This window comes from Myotis myotis, unplaced genomic scaffold, assembly GCF_014108235.1.
Source record: "Myotis myotis isolate mMyoMyo1 unplaced genomic scaffold, mMyoMyo1.p scaffold_m19_p_4, whole genome shotgun sequence".
Classification (NCBI taxonomy): Eukaryota; Metazoa; Chordata; class Mammalia; order Chiroptera; family Vespertilionidae; genus Myotis; species Myotis myotis.
Window position 1 is genome coordinate 1,435,591 of NW_023416346.1, and position 24,721 is coordinate 1,460,311.

A 24,721-nucleotide genomic window follows, 5' to 3' on the forward strand; every position below is an offset into this window, starting at 1 on the left:
GCAGCTCCCTTCCAAAAACAAGAGGAGGAAGGGACAAGCCATGCCCACAAATGCGCTCTCCCTTCAGATCTTAACCTGCCAGCAAGCCCACAATCCTCTGGGCTCCCAGGCCACCTGCCCCGAGCCCTGGTATCCAGGATACCGCATGAAGCTGCTGCTCTTTTAGCAGGTCCTCCCCAGCCAGGCTGGAGCGGGCGGCTGCAAGCTAATGAGCTGTGTGCCCCGCCGGGGAGAGGCCCTGTCACGTGGTCTGGGATCAGGTCTGAGCGCCACTGACTGCTGTGCACAGATCAATTTCCCCGGGGCCCGGTGGCCTGTCTGGTGGCCTGTCACCCGGGCTTTATTTGCTCTGACAATTATGGCCCTCACCTGGAAACCCTCGTCGCTGCCAGGGCTGAGCGGAGGGCACCCAGAAATGAAAGGGCAGCAGAGCCGACGGGCAAGTCAACTCCTTCCCAGGAGGGTGGCAGGAGGCAGGAGCAACCCACAGCCAGGCCAGCCGTTTTGCCACGGGCTGTCCTCGCACAGCCACGTTGCTGTCACTATGTACACAGCACTGCTCGTTTCAATGAGCGTGCCTTCTGTCGCCCCATGCCATGCCATGCCACAGTAACCCGTGGCGTGCCAGGAAGGGAAGATGGCACTGTTCTCATTCAACACTTGGGGCAACCAAACTCCAGAGAAGTTAAACCCCAAGTTCAATGGACATGAAGTCCTGGAGCTAGAACTCGGGGCTTTTGGTACCTGGGCAGCTGGCAAGGTTCAAAAGGCCCCAGTGAGAGGGACGCAACCCAGCCGTGACGAGCACCCGCAAGCCCTCTGTCAGGGTCAAGTGGGCTGACTACCTTCTGGCCGGGACGGCCTCTAAATGGACAGGCAATGCCTGTGCACCCAATACATTTCTTGGTTTATTTTCTGCCCTAGAAATGGGAGCGCTTGCCGGGCAGCCCACCCGTTCCCAAACAAAATCACACTGTTTTCGTTGGACAGTTCTCTGTTAAGCGGCTATAAGCCGAATGCCATTAACCACAAAATGTAACCATAAAGGCCATAAACCCGACATTGTTAATTAATTAAATGCCTCATTAACTTTTTAAAAAACATGATTTATTCAATTCATAGAAAATTTAACCATCACCACTAAACGCGCAAGCATGTGGTTGCACATTGGCCTTTTAGCCTACGAACCAGAAGCCTTAACTGGGAGGGAAGGTTTGGGCGTCTCTGGCCAAGCGAGTCGTCTGTTCCATGCAGAGGGTGTTTGCAAACCTCAGGAAGCAGCTTAGCGGGACACAAAGCTCAGACAGCCTTTGACTGCACCTGGCTCTTCAGCACCAAGCCACGACGGGAAAGACTAACTCCAGGAAAGCCCGCCCCGCCCCGTGCGTCCAAACTACACCTCCAGCGGGTTAAGCAAATTGTCCTTCGACTTTCAAAGGTTCCAATTGCCACATCTCCTGACCAGCTGCCGTCCTGACATAAATTCTGCCTAAAGAAATCCTCGAAAGTTGGGTTCGAAGTTGAATTGGTTCCCCCAGCAGTGAAATGTTCACTACCAGAACCGGTGACCTGCGCAATTTACATATGGAAGCAGCTGTCCGGACACAAACATTCCCAAGGTCTCAGGAGCCATCAAGGGCCTGGGAGCCTAAAAAGTATGGTCAAGGGCGCCTCGGCCCAAGCCTCCGACCCACCGGCTCTACAAAACGCAAATGGAAGCTTCATGGAGGGGCCAACAAGGGCCTCTTGAGGTCTCTGGTCCCAAAGGGAGACTGGTGGGAACAACGCCAAGATCAAAGGCAAGGCCAGGAACCCCGAAATCCACACATGTAGAGCAGGCTGTCCTCCTGCCTCCCCTCCCCTCCCCCCACCTCCAGTGTGTGCTGGAGACACAAGTCTATTTTCTCAACCACAACTAGTCAAGGGTGCACACGTGGCCCGAGGGGTCCAGCCCAGTGCCACGGGCAGTACCCACCCGGTCCTCCCAGTTGCTACGATCAACTCCAGGACGGACATGTTGACAAAAGCAAAGCACATACAACCAACAACCAGATAGCCCCAACTAAGAAAGCACTGTTTCCAACAGCTTCCCCACAGTCACGCCTCGGGGGCCCGGAGTGGGAGCCCAGCAGGGAGGGCTCCCTGCGCCATGGGAGCCGGGCTGTGGGAGCCAGAGCTGCAGACAAACCCTGCGGCCCTCAGCCACCAGGGCCTGCCACCGGAGCTTCTCCGCACCTCCTCTCTCAGCTTGCTGAGCTGCATTTTATTTTCCCCATTCAACTCCCAGAGGGCTGATGCCAGCATAAAAAAATGCCTTTGCCCTGTGGGCTATTACATCACAATTTCAACTGACAGGCGTGGTGGGGGAGCCGCTGGGGCAGAGGGAGTCATCTATCTCTCGGAGGTTAGCTGTGCAAAGGGCAATTCCAGTTCGAGCCCAGCCGGCCTGGGAGAGGGTGGGGGAGGGGCAGGAGGCGGGGGAGGGGCTGGGCTCGCAGGATCACTCAGTACCTGTACAAGTTGTCATTTAACCCCTCTGGGGCTGTTCCCTCATCCGAGAACGGGATCACATTAGTGATCGGCACGGGGAGAGGTGGAAAGGGGGAAATGAGTGACTTTGGGTCATACGGGCTTAGAAACACAGAAGGTGTCTTTCTTTGGATATTGCGCCAGCGCCTCAGGGCATGCCAGATGGGGATATGGGGTCAGTGAGGGCAGTGATTTGGGGGCAAAACCTGAGCTCCCCTCCCCCTCAGCCCTGGGACTCTGTCACACTCAGAAAGAGGGCTCAGGTCTCCCCCACCCCCTACCTGCACAGACATTTCCTGCCCGCAACCCAAAACAGAGCCAGCAACTTCTTTCCCCCATGCTGATCAGAATCCAAAAGGGCTCATTAAAATTCCCCCAGTCGCCAAGCCCTGGGTTATGTCAGATTTCATATCAGAGATAAGTGAGCGGGATGGAAGGATGCCAAGCCGCCTGCGTGCCGGGACACGGCCTGCACATCACAGGCCTTCCTTCCACACCGCGGCTGAACAGGCCACCAGAGAGAGACGGCAGAGGAGCCGGCGACTCCGACAGCCTGTGGGCCACCCCATGGGGCACCACTCCCAGCCCTCCCCCAGCGCCAGGGGCGGCCGCCTGGGGTTTGGTGGGGAAGCCAGGGGCCGCAAGGACACTGACCTCATAGCCCAGGCGGGCCGCGCGCTGCAGGAGGGTCTCGCCCGCGTTCTTGTTGACAATCAGCCTCCGTGCCTCGGGGGGCATGGGGCGCGACTGCGTGGCCTCGGGTGGGGAGCTGGAGCGAGGCAGCTGGGAGGACTGCGACGCGGGTAGCAGTTGCTGCAAACGGTCAAAGGGCTTCTGGTCCTGCTTGGCCGGGGACAGATCGTAGTCGGAACTGGACTCGGGCCGCTTTCGGACTCTCCTGACGGTCACCTGTCACAGAGGGGGCAGCGCACACGTGTGAGGCCGGCAGCCTCCCCAGCCTCTTCCCTGGGCGGTAAACACCCGAGTGGAGGTGGGCAATTTCCCTGCTTTTGGTGCGGGGAGGGGTGCTGGGGGCAGGGATTCCATTCTCGCTACTTTGAAACTTCACTACCACCCAGGAGCCATGCCCCCCACGATGGGGGAATGATCCTGGGAACGGAGTCCAGGCAAAGGAAAGCCTGGTGCCCAGAAGCAGGTGTCCCCCAGGCCCAGGGACGGGCGAGGGGCAGACGTACCTTGCCGTCAGCATTGTCCACGTAGTAGTCCCCGGGCAGCGGCAGGCTGCGCCGCGGCTCCTGCGGGATCAGGTGCTTGGTCTTGCACAGCCGCTTCCCGGACGGCTTCTCGCCGTCGGTGTATTTCTGCAGCAGCGCGGCCTGGCAATCCTCCTCCTCGTCCGTGCACAGCACATCTGTCTTCGGGTTTTCTTTAATTTTCGGATGTTTGGCAGGCGGCCTCGAGGCTGGCGTGCAGCTTGGCTGAGTCTGCTTTTTGCCGCTCGCATTGGGGGATGAAAGGCCCTTCATGGGCGGAGAGGCGGCGAACACAGGCAAACCTGGACGCGGAGGGCGAGAGGGGGAGAGGCGGGTGTTACGGAGCTGCAGCCGGAGCGGAGAAAAGCCCATTGTCGGCGCCCCTCGCTAGAGCAGCTTTGGGTTATCTTAAAGATACACCAATTACGTTTTCAAGGCGTTAATATTTTAATTAGCCCACATCCAGACGTCAAATAGGTTAACCCACAAAGCACTGTGGTGAGTTCTCCAGGGGCGCTCTGGCTCCCACCCCACGGGGCCTGGGAGCCTACAACCTGCCCGAGCAGGGCCAGTCTGGGTGCTGAGGACCCAGCGGCCAGACACGCCTGAGGCTGAGTGAGTGCCCGGGGGTCACCCAGACTCCCCGGCGAGGAGCAACCCAGGAGGTCCAGCTGCCGCCTCTCAGCTGTGCTCCTCACTGTACATTCCAGAAGGAAGCACGAGGGCTGGAAGGACATCATGGAAGAACTCCCCGCCTGCCGCCACCTACATCGCTCAGGTCCCCCTCGAGGGCCCTTTCCCACCCCCAGGGTGGCCTCCGCTTACCTTGCTCATTGTCACTGCACTTGAGGGCCTCTTCCGCCCAGCTTCTGTTGCCTTTGGTCTCTGCCCTTTTCCTGCCAGGCTTCTCTTCGGAGAGGCTATTGCCCTGGGCTGTGGCCTCAGGCTGACTGGCCTGGGTCACTTCCTTCCTGCCCTGCCGGCCAGGTTTGCTGTCTGCTGCCGACACCTGCTGCTCCCACTGTTCTCTAAGGTGCAGCAAGTGGCGTTGCTTTTTAGGATGCAGCCCTGTTAATTCAATGCACACCTTCAGGTTGGTCAGCTCATTATAATGTGGGTCTTCTAAGTGGTTAGAGGAACTGTTTGTCATTTCCCTCTCAGGCCAGTCATCTAATGGAGAAATAACTACAAATTAATCAAAAAGCCTCCCGGGAGGGGGAACCAACTGTCTTACCCATCACTAACGGGGGTGGGGGAGGGGAGGGGGGGCACTAGCTCTGCCTCTGGCTTTGGGGGAGGGAGGTGTGAGCGGGTTCCCCAGGGCTCTAGGGCAGCGCCAGAAGCATCCACTGCACCACCCAGGGCCGCCCCGGGGCCGCTAAGCAGGCAGCCGCCGCTGACCGCGCTCACCTTTGGAGACGCGTCTGCGCTTGGCTTTGAGCAGCGGGTCCTCTGACAGCTCCTCTCCGGGGGCCTCCGCGTGGGTGCTGTCACCCGAGGCTCTGCGCTTTCTGTCCAGCTGCAGGGCGGGGCTGCCCGGCATATCCGCGGCGGCCTGCTCGCTGGGCGGCTCGCTTACTGGCTGCCTGTCCACAAAGTACTTCTCCAGGGACAGGTCCTTGTTCTCCGGGGGCTCGAAGGGGTCGTGTTTGTTTCCAACACCATATTCACCTGGGGGTGGGGGGACAGTGACACAGAAATGAAGGCCCCAAGGTCACCGTGAGAAGGCAGGATTGGAGAGCAGGCAGGCCCTCCGTGACCTGAAACGGGGCACGTGATAAAACAGCCCCCACCTGCTACAGGGCCTTTTCTCACAGAGGATGGGTGACCCCAAAGCAAGATCCAACCAGGCCACGGCCACGGCCACCCCCCCCCCCCCCCGGGTAACAGGGGAGATGGTGAAGGAAGAGGAATGGGGGAGTGTTGGGGGCCAGGGAGGCTGGGAGACCAAGGACACTGGGAGGAGGGGTGTGGCCCACACACAGGGTCAAGTTCAATTTCAAGGAACTCAACCTGATCCCTCCCCTCTGTTCTCTCTCACCCACCTCAGGGGGAGGGGGAAGTGCATCGCTGCACCACGCACACCCACAGGACCTTCCCAAGGCAGGAGGCCACCCCTCCCTCCATCAAGTCACCCCTGTCCACGCGAGGCCACCATTGGCTGAACTGCCTTCCTCAATCACCTCAGCCCATCTCTCCCTACGAGCCAGCTCAGCGGCTACTTGGCTGTTCCCAGTTTTTCTAACACACAAACAATTCCCAAACCACCATGGGGATGTCCAGGTGCTCCCCCCACTGACCTGCACGTCACCATAACACTGAGCTAATGACACCATCCATGTCCATTTCTGGGTGAAATCAACACACTCCTCACACGCTGACCGCTTCCAATGTCACCTCCAGCCTTCTCTGGGGGGCATTCCTGGGGCCCAGTAGCAGTCAGTTCTGGGGACAAGTGTCATCTGGCCTTGGCTAGCCTGTGCTCTTAATGCTGGGCCCTGTAGGTGGGGCAGTGGGAGTCGCATCTACTCTTGCAAAGGATCGAGGGCTTGCCCCCGCCACGTGGGTCCCCCCTTGTGGCAGCGTGGTGGCAACGCCCCAACACAAAGCTGGCAGAGCCGGGGGAGCCACTGCTCACCCCCATCTCCAGCCCGTGCAGCGCGGCTGCGGCTCTGTGCTCCGTGACCTGCTGAGCCGCTCCGGCAGGAACAACGCCACTTTCCAGCCCGGCCCCCTTCAGCTGTAAAGTGGGGACATGACCGCGAGCCGCCTCCCGGGCGGGCGTCATAAACAGGTCCAGCCGCACCGGGGAAGCCGGGAGAAACGGCTCCAACCAAAGGGCACCAAGCGTCTCCAACCAGGTGGAACCGCAGCCCCAGATGCACTACATTTAAGGACATAAGCCCTCCTGGTCACACCATTCAACTTTGCCAGTCCATTCAGCCATCCCAGAGCCCCGGGGAGGGCCTGGGGAGCCGTGGGAAACTAAGCGTTTTCTTAACAATCACCACGTGCAATTTTAAAAGTGTGCTCCCCCTCCCCCCCTTTAGGCAGGAAAGATGTCCAAACCAGGTGGTTGGCAAGCAGAGGTGACAGGGTGATGACACGCGCCTTCCAAGGCCATGATCAGGCCGGGGCTGGGCCTGCATGGGCCCCGGCCAGAATGGGGTGCTCGGCCCGTCACCCCGCCCACACCTGCGCTGCCCCTGAGAGCCACTTCCACACTCTACCTTTCCGCTCCAGGCCGTGGGGACCCGAGCATGGACAGTCCCAACCCCGCTGCAGAGGCACCTTCCTCGGGGAGCTGCTTTCCCACATCTTCGCTCTCACGGCCAACTTCCTGACAGCAGGGCCGGCCTTGCCCACCGGGGACAACCACCTGGAGGCTTTGTGATGACTTAGTTCACGTGTCAGCAGGCTGGGGCTGGTAAGGCTGCCTGGGCGTGGAGGGCGCCCCTCCCCCCTCCCCCCAGCCGCGCACAGGCCTGCATTCCTGCCCTGTCCCCAGGGGCCCTGCAGGGTGATATTGCTGGCTCTTCCTGAAGTGTCATCAGGAACCCCCCATTCCTAAAGGTGGGGCTCACTGCCATCTCCTCCCGCCCCCCGCCCACACATAAACTTTAGTTGCTTTCTTCCCCATTTCGCACAAGGATCTTTTCCCAAACTCAGTGCTCCACCCTTCCCCATCTAGGCCTCTCAGGCAAAGAGCCCAGTTCCCCGCTGCCGCCCGGGCCTGAGAATAGCCCGCAGGACACCCTGACCGCCGAGGCATGCATGGCCGCCAGCTACGGGGCAGAGGCTCCGGGTCACATTCCTGCACACCGCCTGGGAGCTCCTACAGGAGTCTCCCAACCACAAGCCACAGGATCACCCTGGAGGGCAGAGGAGATGTGCCGATAGCGGCGCAGGCCTCTCGCCGCACCTGCACTCTTACTGCTCTCGGCCCTTCTGCCAGGGGCAGGCCATGTGCTCCCGGCCACTTGGTGTAAAGCAGATGTGACTGTGGCATTGTTGTTTGTGGTTTAACACTTATTTCATCCCTGCAGCCTGGTCATATGACTCAGCACATACATCCCATAATTTATCATTGTTATGCCATTGCATTATTTTGCAGCAGCATTGCCATGGCAACATTTACAAGTCACCGTGGCAACAAAGCACCCTCACCACTGGTGAGCCATGCCCAGTGAGCCCGACACAAGGTGGGAAGGCTGCCCGTGCCCGAAAGTCCCCCCTCTCCAGTAACCACAGCAGCCCCAGCAAAGGCTAAGCTTGTGAACACACCGTCTACAGGAAAGACACGGCGATCTCTGTTCCCAACTCAAAGCAGTTTCCAGGACTTGCAGGTGCCCGGCCAGAAGACAAGTTTCCTGAGCAAGAAGTTTTGTGGAGCCCTTTGACTCCCGCCTCTTGCAGCTCCTGCCCGGGCGCCACCACTGAGCAGGTCCTGGGGCTGCCTTGGCAAAGGAGCTGTCACTTCATATTCACGGTGAGATGGACGCATGCCTCCTGCCCTCCCCACCCTCAAAACGCCACTGATGGCTCCTATTCAGAAAGTCCCAGGCTAAGGAGGCTCCTGACTCATCGGCTGAACTTCTAAAATAAAAACCTCACTCAGCCACCTCCCTCGCAGACCAAGAATGAGTGAGAATCCTGGCCATTGTGTTTTCAAGTTCATTCACCTTCCCCGAGCCGGCCCCTCTGCGCGGACTGCACCCACCATCTTAGAAGCTTCTGGTGCCTCCAGGAGTGGAGGGAAGACTGTCTCGGGAGGGGCAAGGTGCCTGGAAGGCACCCTGAACCCTCTTTGTGACCCCTGCCTGCTCCAGCCCCCACGTGCTCAGAGCTCGGCTCTCAGCCACAGCGCTCTCATGAGAAGAGAACCAATGGGGGGGGGGGGGGGAGACAAGCCCACATGGGCTCAAGCCACAAGGCCAGAAGGAGAAAGAAGGCCTCTCGCCTTCCCCAACCTTTTCCCTGCCCCCATGGTGGCTCGCTTGGCCATGTCCTGGGGGCCCCACTGGCCTGGGCTTGGAGAAGCGTCAGGAAGGCCTTTCTGAATCACCCCGGGCTTGGCCCGCCTCCCCTCTGGCCACACCGAGTTCTCATTTCCAGGTTCAGCAGAACAGACTGGGGAGGACACCAACTTCTCCGGGAGCAAGGCCGGGGTGAGGCCGCTGAGATGTGAGGGGTGTGCGCCATGTGGGTCTGGCCATGTCACTGGAAAACCAAAGGGCAGGAAGACTGGAGGCTGGCTCATTCCCACTCCTTGCAGCCTCCCTCGCCATCCACCCAGAGGGCTTCTCCCTGGCAGGCGCTTTTCCTTCTTCAAAGAAGAACCTGCCCAGGAGCCGGCCTTGCCCACTTCCACCGGGTCTCCCCAGGGAACTTCCCGGACAGCTGGCACCCGGGGGCCTCAGACGGGAAGGGTATGTGCCTGGTGTGGGCATGAGCTGCCCGGACCCTCCATTTTACCATGTCAAGCCCGTGAGGCCAAGGAACAAGGACACCTTCACTTCAGGTGCATCCAGAACCCCTGCTGCTCAGGTAAGGCCCCTGACAAGCAACAGCAGCGCCTTGTCCTGGACGAACGCAGGACACATTGGTCCCGGTATGGCCTCCTCACAACCACAGGCTGCTGCCGACCCCCAGGGTGAGCGCTCCTGGGCCACAAATCCTCCCCAACTCCATCAAGTGTGCGGAGGAATGGCAAACCTCTGACATTTAAAGGCACAGCGCTCCCAATCACACCCATCATCCCAGACTGTCCTGTCTTGGGGGGGTGGGGGGGCTTTTGCACCCACTCTCTCAAAATGCCCTACTTCCCCATCACCAACGCACTGGGCAGAGAAGTCATGTGAGCAACCCCCAAAGGCCACCGCAGCCGTAGACCAGCTGGTGGGACTGAAGAGTGGCTGGAGGAAAGCGAGCTTTCTGTCCACATTTTGCCTCCAAAACAGGAAACACACTTTGTCTAGTGGGAAGAAGCCCTTCATTTACACGGTGCGCCTCCCCATGATGACAAGCAAACCCGCCACAGAAAAGGAGTCTGCTCCTCAGCCTGCATCGCATTCAAACAAACCCTCTGCGTCTGGGAGAGCACAAGTCCTCTCTCTTCCAGACCAGACTGTGCCTGCGGTGGTGGGAGCCACCTCTGGCTACAAGTATCATTCCGCTGCTACAAAAAGAACATACATGGGCCACACCCGACTCCTAGTCTCCGGCTGCCGACCTGCTGTTACACTGTTACTAACTACAGGACACAGTCTTCCATAGGTGCCTCGTTCCCGCGGTCCCACACAAGCCACTCGGGTTCACTTACATCGCTCACTGTCATTCTGGTCAGCAATGGCCTCCTCCAGGGCGACCAACTTTGGCTTTTTGTCCTGATTTCCTTTCAAGCTTTCCCACTCTGCAGGGCTGAACTTGCACGCCTCGGAGTCTTTGGTTGTTGGGTGGCCACCTTCTCTCTCTTTCATCTCCAACTCTGAGAAGCGCATCATTGCACGCTAGAAAGAGAACGAAGATGGAAACAAAAACAACACCTTACCATAAAAGCTATTTCATTTGCCTTACCTTAAAGGAAAGTATTTTCAAAGAAAAGTTTGCCCAAAACCAACCACAATTTATGATACAACTGAGATATTTTAAAATTTAACAGATAAAAATTTAAGAGGATCTATATGTAAGTAGTCACACATTCTTTATTCATAAAGCCATATGTATAGATACGTATGCGCTGTGTATGTATAGCCATACATACACTCTTGCATAGAGACAGACATTCTCTCTTGAAGGTAAATAAAACAGAACGAAAACACAACGCAAAGAAAACAAAACAAAAACACAACAGAAAAGAAAAAGTGCACAATGAATAAAGACGACCATGGCCCACAAACTTCCCTTGGTATTTGGAAATGAAATTTAACTCAAAAGGTTTATGGAAGATTCTAGTAATAAAAATTTGAAGAACTGACCTCACAGTAAGCAGCGGGTAGACATAAAATACTGTCCTCTTGTAATCCTTCCATCTATGTAATTAAATGGATGAAGTTATCTAAATGATCCATTGAGTGCCCATTTTAATTTGGCTTTATTTATCTTTTAATTAAAAGTAAAATATCTTAAGGAAATTCCTATACAACATCTATCATTCACTAGCAAGTTAAATACATACTCTATCCCTTTAAGCGACTTTTATTTTTTTTTTTTGGTGAAAAAAAACTGCACGAATCCCACAGACATGCGGCTGCTACACACCTCCACCAAGTAGCGCGTCAGGCATCCTAAGTAGCACTTCTAGGCATATTCGTTAACGTACAGTCACGGCAAAGAAATTAAAGCAACTGATAGGTAAACGTCATGCAGTCTTTAGCCTTCACACTCATTAACTTCCTTTATCAGCATCTGAGTGGCGTTCTTAAAATCTACAGAATAACTTAACATAACCAGGCACATGAACCTCCTCAGTGCTCCCCCTCAGGTCCCCTTACTGGCCACCTTTCATACATTTAAATTACCATAAGCTTCATAACCACACCTGCCTTACCAGACCCCCCCCATGTCCCCCCACCCCCATCCCTTTACACATTACAAAGCTGACAACTGGTCAAGTCACTGAGATTCGGGGGTGGGGCTCACCTGCAGTGCCCGCTGCTCCCGGCTCAGCTGACTGGAATCTGCGTACAGTTCGGTGGTGACACACTTGAATCTGTCACCCACGTAACCAGCGGAGTTGGCGATTCTCTTGGCCAGCTTCGACGGCTTCGGCTTCAGCACTTTGCCATCAGATTCTGCCTCATCAGCTCCATCTTTGGTATAGGTGGGGGTGACGTCCACACTGGGTGGGGCACCGCCCACACAAAATGGTTTGGGGTCCTCTGGGGTTTTACCAAAAGTTACAGCAGGGCCATCGCTCCCGAGTGTCGGCTCCAGGAACGAGGTGGAGACCGGCACCCCCAGGTTCTCCTTGCTGGGGCCCGCTGGAGCGCCCTCCTTGCTTAAGCTGAAGACGGCCTGGCCCGCGGCCTGTTTGAAGGCATAAGCTTCATGGAAGTCACTGATGCGCCCCAGCTCCTCTCTCAGGGCCATGAAATCGCGGTGCGACTGCAGGGCCGGCTCGGCCGCGGGCTTGGCGGGCTCAGGGGTCTGGCCGATGCCGTCGGCGGCGAAGCCGGCTTTGGACACGTTCGCGTCAGGTTTAGTGTCTGACTCTTCCCGAAGGAGGTCCACATACACGAGCTTGTCGCTCTTGATGACCGTTTTGCCTTGATTCCAGCCGGGGCTGGGCTTCAGGTTCTTGTCGGCTGGAACGTCTGGGTGTAACTTGGTGCTGCTCGCTTCCAGCAGATCGAAGCGGCTCCGGAGGGTGGGGTCCTCGTAGCGGCCTCTCTCGTGGGACCGGGACCTCCTCTCCGGCTTCTCCTCCTTCGCGATCTCGATGGGCGTGTGAGGTATCAACATGGGATGCACCATGCCCAACCCCAGCGCGTCCTGGTAGGTCACAAACTCCGGCCGGCCGGTGGGCAGCCCATAGGGCAGGCCGGGCTTGGGGGCCAGGTGCCCGGGAAAGAGACTGCCGTTGGGCAACAAGACCGGGTGAGGGTAGACAGGTCCCTTGCCGTGTAAGGAGAGGGGGCTGATGGCAATGCCCTCGGGCGCTGGGTAGGGGAGGTAGCTCCTGGGGTAGGGGATGGGTGGGGACCTGAACGCCTCGTTCGGAGAGAGGAAGATGGAGCTGGGCGGGAGGCCATTCTCGCTCGCTTTGAAGCTGGGGTCTGGGTTGCTGGCTTTGGCGCCCTTGCTGCTGGCCCCGCTGTGCTTGGCGGGCGTGGTCTGGGGCTGGCCCACGTGCTGGATGACGGACGGCGTGGTGTCCACGGAGCTCCTGCTGGTCTTGCTGCCATCGGCATTGGCATTGGCATTGGGGGCTGGCGATGCGGAGGCCGGGCGGCCCGCACTGGACACTGCCCCCGAGACGTTAGTGACCACAGTGTCCGTGCCGCCCATGCGAGGACACGAGGAACTCCGCTGCTGCGGGAGGGCCCAGTCCAAGGCCTTGTTTTTGAGCGGCAGGCCCTTGCCATTGTTCTCCTCGCTGGGGCTGGGCCCGGGCACCACCCAGGACGAGGGCGCCGTGCTGATGATCTCAGATCTATAGATAGCGCAGCCGCTCCCCGGAGGGGATAAGGTTTCCTTGGGCATCTCGCCCCCGGCCAGCACGAGGCCACTGGCGGCTCTGCTGTGCACCAGCACCGTGGGAGCCATCTTCTTCATGTGCTCGGCTTTGGACGCATCTGCGTCCACCACCTTCGAGGACAAGTCCAGCGGCTTATCGGTGACATCTTTGGTAATCGTCTGCTTCTCCAAGAGAGGAGGGGAGCCCCCGTCTTTCCTGTCCTGACCCGCCGTTTTCCGAGGGTGCCCGGGCACCGGCTGTGCGCTGTCCGTCCCCTCTGCCACCTTCGGGTACTTGGAGAGCCGGGCCACCGGGAAGTCTCCGCTGACCGTCATGTATGGCTTCGACAGGGTGACGGAGGGCGACGTGGAGATCCGGGCGAAATGCTTGTGGAACTCGGGGTAGGTGTCCACCGTGGGCTGCGAGGGCAGGTGGACCCGGGGTGAAGGCCGAGGCGAGGGCGGCAGCAGGAGCGCCGCGTCCCCGGGCAGGCCACTGCTGACCGGCTTGGAGGACGGCACCCGGGGCTGCTTGCTGTTCTGGATGTGGGGGTAGGCGTGGGAATCGACGGGGCTCCCAGGGTTGACGCCCATCTTCCAGGGCAGACTCTTGTCGGCACAGTGGACCAGCGGGGGGATGGCTGGGGAGGCCGAAGGCGTCGAGAGCCTCATGGGCGAAGCCAGGGACGAGGGGATATGGGGGCTGACGTAGTGGGGCGGCGGCAGGTAGAGGAAGCGCTCCCCGTTGGTACAGACGGGGGAGTAGAGCGGCTGGGCCAGGCTGTAGGACTGCTGAGGTAGCAAGGCCTTGTACATGTTCAGGGGGTACTTGTTTGGCGAGTCCAGGAAAGGGTAGATGGCTGGCGTGGCCCCCTCCATGTAGGGGTTGACCCAGGGCAGCCGCAGGTAGCTAGCACCATTGATGTTGAGAGGGCTCTGCTTGTCGCCGGCCGGCCGGTCCAAGCCCAGCGCCTCTGCGGGGGGCACCGCGCCTTTTTGTATTCCGGGTGGCGTTTTGTAGATGGCACTGAAGCCATTGGGGGCTTTTCCAGAGACGGCGGAGGCCTCCACCGTCTCAGGGGTGTTGGGTTTGAACTGCACCTCTGGGTTTCTTTCGGAAGAAAACCCGAGACCGCCGAGGGAGCTGGCGGCGGCCTCCCGGCCTTTCTCGGAGCCCAGCCCGCACAGGCTGGAATACACGATGTTGCCCGGGACCCGCAGCCCTTCCCGAATGAGGCCGGTGCGGTCCATGCTCAGCGCCGTCAGGCCATCGATCCGGTGGGCAGTGGTCGCATCCACCTTGGCGGAAGAACACGGGGTTACTAAGACATTCCTCCCAAGCACCCGGCCGTCCCAAAGAGCGACTGCCACCTGCTCAGGAACACACCAGGCGCCTCAGCATCTGAGCAGAAAGGGGGGAGGAGGAAAGGGTGCGGGTTCTCCGGCGCCCTCCCCCCTCATCCAGAACCCTTGGCTGCCAGCTCCACTAGGGACCCACACGTTATCAGTCATCTATTAACTCTGGGAAATGCACCTTCTCAGCAAAAAAACACGGTGCCGCCACGGACACACACTAACTCCACGCCTCTCAGGGTCCAGAACTCAGACTAACCCTCCGTGGCCCGTGGGTGGGGGCGGGGCCATGCTCACTGGGTCTTTCCTGGATGCTATTTAACATAACAAGAAACAATCTTCAGCGGAGGACTGAAGATGGCTCATTTCTAAATCAATAAAGAGGCCAGGGGTCAAACTGCGGTTGCATCTTTTGACTTCCTCTCCGTGGTGTCTGAGAAGCTCGTGCGTTTCAGACTTTACTGGAAACGGAAACCCTAAGGATCTCTTTGGAGGCTGGCAATCTCTCTGTCCGGGAGCACTGATGTGGCACGCAGCTTAGCGAGGAAAAGGCGGCACATCTCCCACCCGGCTAGGGGACGTGGGCACGTCGAAAGGAGCACTCGGCCGGGACCCGGGGTGGGTGGGAAGAGATGAGGTAAGGTGAGGGCCTAGTCCTGCGGCAGACAGAGGCTTCCCACTGAGCCCTGCCCTGAAACACCAGGCTCCACCCCCACCCAAGCCCTTTAATGGTATGCAAATTAATGCACGATTGATTACAGATCACTGCGACTCAGATAGCACATCAACAGAAGCCATTCATCTCTTACCACGTTGTGGTTCAAGGGATTTTCTTCCCTCAGTTCCAGTCTGGCCTTTGAAGCGTCACCGTCATTTACAGGAATTTTCCTACGTGAAAGGACACACCGACTTCATGAAAGCATCCCTCGCTGAAGCCATCATTCCCAGATTGCCCCCAGAAAAGACCATTTCCTAATAACTCCATTTTTTTTCAACTGCCCTTAGAAAACATTCCTCCCCCATGGCCCATGGTGATTTAACTGGACCGGGGAAAACAGCTGAAAATTAAGCCCAGCCATTCCTCCAGCACAATCTTTTCTCCAGAGATGCCAATCTGGGCTCTGCTGTCTTAGACGACCCTTATAAGCTCTACATGAGGACAGATATTAGCACACTGGTCAAAGCCCAAAGCAGGGGACAGAAGGCTGGAGTGTACTGGCCACATCGACCACTTCCGTGTTACCCACGAGGGGAGGCTCTCAAAACTTTTCCCCCAAAGTTAGGTCCATGTCCTCCGAAACTGGTTTCCATGGTGACAACGAAGCCATATTTGATTGCCTTTATCAAAACGATGAGGGATAAACACTAATATCATACAAATGTCAGCTGCTCCCGGCTCCAGAGGAAGCCGCACGTCTGTGCCAGGCTGCGGCAGCCGCCCTGGGACTTGTTATCAGGGAGCATCGATAAAGCAAGCGCCTGGTGCCAACTCCCAAATCCCCAGGATAAAACCGCTGACAAGCAGCAGGGGAGCTCATCATTACCCCGAAAACCAGCCTCGATCATCTGTTTAGATGTCTCCACCCCACACCCTAAAATCACCGATTAGGAACTAACAGAGCTGTCAGCTGACTGAACCCAGGAGCCAACAGCCACGCTGAATGGGCCGCACAGGACGCCTGGAAACGCTGGGCTTAACCGCAGTGAAGGGTGGCTCTCTCCCCAGTTATTACTGAGCAAACTATTTGTTTTAAAAGCACATCGAATGCCGATCCACCTGGGCCCGCACTCCTGACATTTCGAGTTAAAGCAGCATATAGACTGGGATTAATTCTCCTTCATAAATATGAAATAATAAATTAAGAACGAAAGTGCACTGTAAATCAGGGGCCGCCAGCGAGGCAAATCTTTCTCCCCCACCCCTTTCGGGGCCCACCGTGGCTGTGAGACCCGCATGCTTCCCTACCTCCCAGCCCTCCCAGCCGGGCGCGGGCACTCACCTGTCTTCGTTGATCCCGCACATGCGGACCCGTTCGCTGCTCATCCAGCTGTGCACGTTCCCATACAGGGGGGTTGCTGAGAGCATGTCGTCTTCTTGGATGGCAGCTTTTCTTCAAGCGTCTAGTCTGTTTAAAACAAAACAAAACAAAATCCCAGGAGGTTGACTAAAGAGCCAACTAGGAAACGAGAGAAGCCCTCTTTCTAGGCAATCCCCACAGAGCGCAGACCCGGGGAGGCAGACGGTGCCCGGGGGCTACCGGTGGCACACACCACACCCCAAGGTCCGGGGAGGCGAGAGGGTTAAAGCTCCACCTCACACCACCCAGGACGGAGCCCCTCCCTGCCCGCAGGCTGGCCTCCTCTGCCTGGGCTGCGGCCTTTGCATTGGGGCAGGTGGAAGGCACAACAGCCAGCGAGGCCCACGCCACCCTGAGTTTCTGGGGCTGTGCAACTTCCAATTCAAGGGTTAAAGAGTCGGGGGGCTGGTGGCCCATGGCACCCCAATCCTAGATTAGATTAAGCACCGAACCTGGGTGGTTTGGCCTGGGAGCTGCAGGGGGAGGCGGCTGAGTAATTCAATGACGCCTGCTCACTGGGGACACAAATCATTAGCGAGCGAGCGCACAGGTCTTAGCAGCCCAGGCTGCTGGGCTGCAAGCCGCTGGCGCCCTGGGAGCAGCCAAAAGCCACCCATTTTCCGCCTCCTGGGAGGGGACGGCTGCCAGCCAGAGGGGGGAGAGCACCTCTCCCCACCCCCACTTCCTTACCCCCTCAGCCCTGCCCCCACCCCAGCACATTCTAGTTTGCTGCATGAGTGAAGGGTCAGGACAAGCTGCATTTTATTAACAGGATTATCACGGCGCGTGATTTATCCTCGTGCAGGATTTTAATTGCTCTTCGGAGGTTGAGCCGTTTCTTTTGACTGCGCTTCAGCCCATATCCTGCTGTTAAATGCTGGGTTAATAAGTAGGGGAGCCTTTAATGCCTGGGACCGATGGCCCTGGGCAATTCCCTGATCGCAATCACAGCCCGGCTCCCTCGGCCGGCAGGCCGCGCGGCATCTCTCCCCCGGACCCAGGCCCCAGCGTGGAATCACTGACGTGAACACCATCAGGGGAACTTTCTTCCTCCTTCTCCCTCACACACCCACCCACACAGTTTCCGAAAGCCCAAATGTTCCCTAAGTCGACACATTTCCTTTGTTAGCAGGAAAAAATATGCAAATGATCGTTTTTTTACACTTTAGCGCAGAAAGCCTGCCGGGTCGCCTGGGATGGAGGCACCCGGTCCGGATCTTTTCAGAGGCGCAGAGGGTGGGGGTGGGGAGCACCAGGGAGGCCTGAATCCAAATGCCAGGCTGTCCTTGGGCATTTCTTTGTCCCAACTAGGCCCTTTGTCCACCAGCAGAGCCCCACCAGCCCCTAGACATACAACACCGTCTGTTCACCAAGCGCACGGGCGTGGGCACACCGCGCCCCGCGTTCAACAATGAAGCCAGAGGAACGCGGAGGCCATCTGCAGAAGGCGGCAGGCCTGGTGGGGTCCTGAAGGGACTAGTCCTCCAGGAAGCATCTTTCTTCATCGACGGGGGTAGTTTCCAAAGCACAAGCCACGCCCCCTGCCCCCCAAAGAGTCAGGTATTGAAGGTCTGCAGAGGCGCGGGGGCTTTTAGTCCAAATATACAAATGGAGTTGGGGGAGGCCACCACCTGTGCTGGGACAACCACTAGGCATGTCCCCAAGGCTCCTTTGAACAAAAGGAAGACATCATGAGCGGCCTGATGTGGACGGTGGGCAACATTCCTCGGTGCCAGTGTCCTTGGCCATTGGCTGAAGCAGTGGGACCAGACCACGCCACCCCCACTGTGTGCCAGGCTCAATGCGGAGATTACACAAGGAGCTGAAGGGTCACTGAATCAAACCCCCAAGAAAAGGATGCGGAAGAAGAAAAGTGTGCACCTGCGGTGTCCATCTTCAGAACTGGCCTTCCCTTGCACAGCCCCTCCCCGCACACCTCCTTAGTAGCCACTCGGTGACAAGGACCCCCGACACCTGGCTGAAGGCCGAGGGAGGGAAGGGCTGCTTCCATCAGCCCCGAGGTCCTTCCCGGGCGCCAGGATGCGGTGTCTCACATGCACAGAGTCAGACACGCACAATTCAGTGTCACGTGTGTGTGTGTGCGCGTGTTTAGTGGTGACGCTGGAAGGGGGATGGGCAGGGATGAACACGAAGAAGCAAAAAACAGACGGGGGGTTTCCATTGTTGGATCCTGCTGACTACACACACACCCACCCACACACACACACACACACACCCCACACCCCACACACACACACACACACACCCACACCCCACACACACCCCACACACACACCCCACACACACACCCCCACACACCCCACACTTATAATCTATAGCTGCCCCATGAACTTTTTGTGAACTGTTTAAAAGTGGAGGTCTGTTGAACAAACCGGCGCCACTGCCAGCCATAATTCCATTGCAACAAGCTAAAGACTTAACTCTTCAGGCTCCTGGCCCAAGATGGAGCCGAGTGGAAAGGGCCAGTGAGCCGTGGGCCTGCCTGGCACCGGGCCCTTCTCAGGGTGACAGACAAGAGCAGCCCAACTGCCCGGCAGGGACACTTCTAGAAGTGGCTGTTGATCTAGTTGGGACTTTTTTTAAAAAACCTCTAAAGGGAAGTGTCTCAAAACTGGCTTCGCTGACCCTGGGCCGTGGAGGATCAACAGGGCAGGCACTTTGCGGCTACATAGAAGAGGCTCATCTGCCCTATTTCTCAACACCCCCACCTCCCGCACAGGCGGCTCTGCTTCGCCGAGTGCCAGGACGTGTGAAGTCACTCAGGAAAGCACTGGGCAGGCACCAACCTGCTCGCAGTGCGAGCTGCCCGGCTACACCCAGGCTCCGGGTTAACCCTTTTCCCAGGAGCGGAGACGAGGGCGCAAGGCTGCGGGTCGGGATGAAGATGGAAGATGGAAGATGGAAGATGGGGAGGCTGAGGAGTGGCTGGAACAGCGGGTCTGGGGAGAGAGCTGGCTCGCAAGATGCAGACACACACCGAGGGGCCCACACACCGAGGGGTCCCTGGCTCTCAGGTTGGCGGTAACCGGAAGCGCGGGAGAGCTCAGGGCTCCCTCAACAGACGTGGGCAGACATCTGCTCTGGGAGCCAAGAGCTATGATTAGTGTCTGAGCCCGGCCTGGCCCGCGGAGAAGGGCCTGATTGGCAGAAAGAGGTCAGAGGGACCACCCTCGGTGACAAGGCCTAAGGGGGCGCACGGGCCTCAGGCAGCACCGCCACCGGCATGCCACTTATTCCTGCGTGAGGACGCCATTAGGGACGGAGGGAAAGGAGAGAACAAAGAGCAGGTTGGAGAAGAAGGCGCCGGGCTGAGAGGCGGGCTGAGCGAAGGGAGGGAGGCAGCACAGACCCCATTGGCACCTGTCCTTCCTCCCCGCCCGGCTCCTCCTGGCGCCAGGCCACTTTCCACCGCCTCCGCCCGCCCTCAGGTGCCCATCAGTTAAAGTCTGCACACCACGCTTGTCAAGTGAAGCAGACAGAATGGAAACATCGCCACCGAACCGTCCAACTCTCGCGTCTCACACATGCGCTGATGGGGCCCCTTCCCAGGGTCTTCCTCGCTGGGCACCTTGTCCCGGGCGGGGACCCCGGCCGGCGTGCTGTGGGGCCTCCTCCGGGAGGGGGTGCCCCTCACCACTTGGCTGTTCTCTGGAGAACATGTGTGCCTCTGGGCAGGTGGCTGAACCTCGTCAACCCTGGTCCCTCATCTGTAAACATGCGCACACGCTTTCCAGGGGATTGGCCAGCCCTATGGACTTGAGCTCTGCCTGGCAATCGCGGGTACAGGCCGCGTTTCACCCCATTAGACAGCAACCCCAGAATCGCAGTCTAGCTTCTCTGTGGCACCAGGAAGGCCGAGGCGGGGACAGAGGGGCTGGGCTGGGGAGGGTGACCTTCAGCAGAGTTTCGAGGATTTCGGGGAAGCAGAAGCTACCCCTAGGGATCCCTTCCTGGGGCAGCTCTAAGTGCAGCCGGTGTCACACACTGGGTCCTGCTCTGCTTGGGGTGGGGTGGGGGTTGCTATTTTACGATGGGGGGCTCTATGGGGTGGGAGATGAGAGGAGAAAGTTCCCCCCATGTGCAGTGTTGGGGCGGGTCCCCCTGGGTGTGCATAGCAGCAGGTAGCTGGCACCCCCAGGCTGTTCCCCAAGGTCGGGCGTCAGGCTTCCGGAGCTGTGGCTGCGGGAGGTGCGGTGTGGGGGAGCGATCCTGCCTGCCCTCCTGGCACACTCCCAGTCGTGGTGATAGCCTCCGGGGGCCTCCCCACCCACGCCCCAAGTTTTGCATTAGTAATAGACGGAGCAAGGGGTGGGGGAGGGGAGGAGGGCGGGGCGCTCCTGCAGCGCCCCCTTTCCGAGCAGCCAGAACCTTCCCTACCCCCTCGCAGGGCCGTGGGTCAGAGGAGAGAGCCACTAGGAGTGAACTTGGCCCTGGGGGGGCGGGCGGCGCGGCGGCCGCGAGAGCAGCAGGGGCGCCCCCTCCCCCGACTCAGCCCCGAGCGCGATCAGTCGGCAACAAAGGGATTTTCTCTCCCACCGCACGCACCCGGGCGGCTCCGGGCTCCCCGCCCTCCCCGCGGGGCCGCGCACACCCGCTCCCACGGCGCGACCCCGCCTGGCCTCCCACGAACCGCCCCCCCCCCCCAGCCCCTGACCTGGATTAACCTAACCCCTCGCCCCGCACACTCCTGGGGGCCGCTTTCCCGAGCCCTCGCTCGGTACCTCCGTTCCCCGACACTGTTTCTGACAAAAAGCAACTTCGGGAGGGCGCACAGGGAGCCCCCCCTCCCCGCCTAGGCTCCCTCCCCACCAGCCTGGAGTGTTGCCTCCTTAGACCCCTCCTCCAAGATGCAAGCCAAGTGTAGCCAAGTGTAAAGACGGAGGGGTAGGGGAGCCCCAGGATGAGGGGGAGCTGCTGCCCCTCTGGGGCTGGCAGCCCAGCCCTGCACTCCCCGCCCCCCACCCTCAGCCCCCAGGTAGATCCATGGCCTGGGGACAGCTCAAGGGACCAACGCTGGACCCGTCCCCTCCCCCGCTGCCCAGCAGGCCACTGCCCCGGCTTTTTGTTCCTTTCACTTTCCCTCCCGGCTGTGCCACACACAACCACGTGCGTTTGCAAGAGGGGGGTCCATTTGGAAGCTCGTGGCCTCCCCAGCAGGAGGAGGCCTGGACGGGAACCCTAGGTTGAATGCAATTAATCACTTACCCCCCACCCCCAAATCCCACACCCCATTCTGTCTAGTCTCTACAGAGCTGGGTTCCCACTTGGCATTGATACAACCTGGGGGCAGATCCAGACTAACTGATTCCCACAACTCCACAGGGGGTGTCAGCGCCCCGCGGTCCCCACCAGGGCTTTGCAGAAACGAAGCCCACGTAATACCCCCCCCCCCCAAAGGAACGAGCCACACCATAAGGCTATTAACAACAGCTACCACCAGCACACACAGGAAGCACAAAGGAACTTTTTACGAATAAAAGATGCAGAAAACACAGGGTCCTGTGCCTGCACCCGCGTTCCTTGCCAATTGTGTGCTGCCTGGGGGTCCTGGGAAGGCTGGAGACGAGGGTCAGAGGAGGAGAGGGGCACCCACTTTCTTTACAGGGAACAATGGGAACCCCGTGTCTGCTACTCAGCCTTGGAATCGGAACATCCCAAACAAAGCTGGGAACAAGTGTGGCTGAGATGGGGGCCCGTGAATGTTTGTAGCTGCTCAGAGCTTAATTACTCCTCCTTGATCCGTGGGACCAGACACGACACCGCCACCGCCAAGGTTAAAATGGCCCGAACAGCGCCGAGCAGATGTGAGCGAGCTGGCAGACGCGCAAATGAGGCCTGCCTCGGAGCACGATAACAAGTGACTAATACATTGCATATCGTTGAAAGAAAATTATTTTTCTCTAATTTGCATTTGCTTGGGGGGAAAAAAAAGCCAACCAGAGTCCCTCCTCGCAAGCAAGCACGGAGTCTAATCCTGGAAATCCAGGCCGGCTGCTTTAAGAGAGCTGGAAGGAGGGAGAGGCTGCCAGTGTTTTGGCGATGGGAGCTTGTTTATCTTTCCGCCTTTCCTCCGAGGCGAAACTCGTTTTGCAAGCAACATTCCTACAGAAAATGGCACACGTCATAAAGAGAGCCCGGTTTCTAGAACTGGCACCGAAGTTCACGGATCACTCCAGAAGCATCTCCCGGAGTCCACGTTACCGCTCCGACGGGGAGACCTGGCCGGTGGGGGCAGGGCGGACTCCATCTACAGACATCCTGTAGGCAGCGCACCTGGGGACCTGCCAAGTCACCCGGAACAGGGCAGGGTCCTCTTCCGCACCCTGGGGGCTGGGGCTCAGAAGGCCACCCCCCTGGGGAGGGACGGGGTGACACCACTGGCCCCAGGACAGCCCAGGGGCAGACCCCCCCACCTTTGAGGCCATCCCCGAATTTCCAGGACTGGAGATGGCGGATCACTGCCACCAACAGCTGTCCCTCCCACCCTGGCGCCTCCCTGCAGAGCCTGGTGGGGGACGGGGTGGGGGTGGGGGTGGCAGGAACTCAGAAGGCCTGTGGCCGCGGGCCTCCAGTTGACTAAGTCAGAGTGGGTGGCGCTGTGGGCAGCCCTGAGGGCTGCCTCTCTTTGCCCTGCAGCTGAAGCAAATGCACCCTAGAAAGGGGGCAGGCTGGGGAGGGCAGGGAAAGGGATGTGGGTGATCAGAACCCAAGCTGCACCCCTCCCACCCAACCACACCCCCCTATTTGGGTCCCGACCCCACACACTTGGGTAGCCAAGGCGAGGCGCGGGCCGTTCCGAGCACACACAGCGCCCGCCTGTCTAACTTGTGTGAATAGCGGGGCCATTTCAGAGGAGGAACAAGGGCCTTCAGAGCCTTCAGTTTCCAGAAGCCTCCAGTTAATACATTGTTTCCAAGCAGCGGGCTCAGGGCCCAAAGTTAGCTCCCCAAACCTGAAAACCCCTATCCCGAGCGGCTAAGGACCCAGGCCCACAGATCCTGCCTGGCCCAGCCCCTCCAGACAGGGACACCCACCACCCCTGGGGCCTGCTCCCGCCACCTCTCTCTAACAAGTTCCCTCAACCACAACACACAAGCCATCCTGCCGGGCCACCGCCAGCCCCGGGAGCCGGAGAGGTGCGTGTGGGCGGGGTGGGGGGGGCGCCGCGGCGCGGAGCGTTCTCTCCTCGGAGGACACTCTGGCCACGAAGTGGCGGCCACCTCTGCGGCCGCATAGTGTGCGCTTTGTGTGCGCGCTGGGGAGGCGCGGCGCAGCTCGCGCACCAACAGCTGTCACATTATTTGCACTCGCTGTAAACAGCCTTCACATTCCCCCCTTACCACATCGTTAGAGCCAGACTAACAATCCACAGTTCGAGATCAAACCAACAACAGCAGCATTGTGCCTGCCTCCGCGGCCTTCGCACCGAGCCCAGCAGCTGGCAGGTTTCTCCGGAACCAGGGGACCCCCCCCCCCCCCCCCCCCCCCCGCGCCTCCGGCCTCCAGCCGAGGCTAGCCAAGGCAGCATGCGTTTGTCGCTGCCAGATTGTCAAAGCAAGAGAGCACGGCCATTTCACCAGGGTGGTGGCGCGGTGTATCAGCCGGCTCCCAGTTTGCTCCTCCTGGTGGCCTGGGGGACGCCTCCCCCCGCCCAGTTCCTCAGCTGGGAATAGAGGTTGTGCAGGCTCCCAGGGCTGCTTGCTATGCTCAGCAGAGCATGGGCCAGCCTGCCTGGGCCACGCTGGGCTGAGGATCGGGGCGGGGAGGCCTCCAGCTCTACTGGCCGCCACAGGGGCCCGCCAGGCAGTTCTGCGCTTTCGCCAGCCCCAGTGTTTCGGAAATCGTCCAACTCCCTGAATACTTACTGGTCGCCCCACTGATCAAAATGTCTCCTTTATGATTTTTGGTTAAGTCGAACATTTCCATAATCGTCATTATTAGCGCAAATTACACGCCTAATCGGTCCTTAAATAGATTTTAATTAAATAATCATACAAGGCTCATTTTATGACTTAAGAAAGGCATTACTTTTCGTTATAAACTTTCCACCAGGATATAGAATAACGATATCAGACAAATACTTTGTCTTTGAAAATCACCGATAACCAATGGGCAAAGTGTGATGGAACGGACTAGATTTCACCTTCTGGAGTCCAAGGGGAGACCAGGCCCGCCACATCTGTGCGTTGGTCCTGAGAAGAGGGGGTGGGCTTCGTCTGCAACATTACTTTCTCCTTCTCTTTGGAGCCAGCAGAAAGCGACCCCAAATGCCACTCCTCCTTCCTCACTGAAGAGCTTTCTCCAGCCAGAAGCCTCCTAGCCCCCACCCCCCTCCACCAGCCCTCCCAC

The 24,721-nt window shown here is 58.7% G+C and overlaps 1 protein-coding gene across 9 annotated transcripts in view; it reads right to left on the reverse strand.

Moving 5' to 3' along the window:
* The window catches only part of BCOR (BCL6 corepressor), an 81,629-nt gene that overhangs the window by 5,877 nt on the left and 51,031 nt on the right, over positions 1-24,721 (reverse strand). For 5 of the 9 annotated variants that reach the window (XM_036304482.1, XM_036304481.1, XM_036304480.1 and 2 more), the window contains exons 2-10: positions 16,274-16,399; positions 15,083-15,161; positions 11,385-14,219; positions 10,721-10,774; positions 10,066-10,252; positions 5,154-5,414; positions 4,569-4,913; positions 3,726-4,045; positions 3,184-3,438 (exon numbers count right to left, since the gene is read on the reverse strand). In XM_036304482.1, the coding sequence (XP_036160375.1) occupies positions 3,184-3,438; positions 3,726-4,045; positions 4,569-4,913; positions 5,154-5,414; positions 10,066-10,252; positions 10,721-10,774; positions 11,385-14,219; positions 15,083-15,161; positions 16,274-16,359 (4,422 nt within the window). In that variant the 5' untranslated portion in view covers positions 16,360-16,399. The remainder of the gene's footprint in view (positions 1-3,183; positions 3,439-3,725; positions 4,046-4,568; positions 4,914-5,153; positions 5,415-10,065; positions 10,253-10,720; positions 10,775-11,384; positions 14,220-15,082; positions 15,162-16,273; positions 16,400-24,721) is intronic. The other 4 variants (XM_036304485.1, XM_036304486.1, XM_036304487.1 and 1 more) reach the window with 4 other exon arrangements.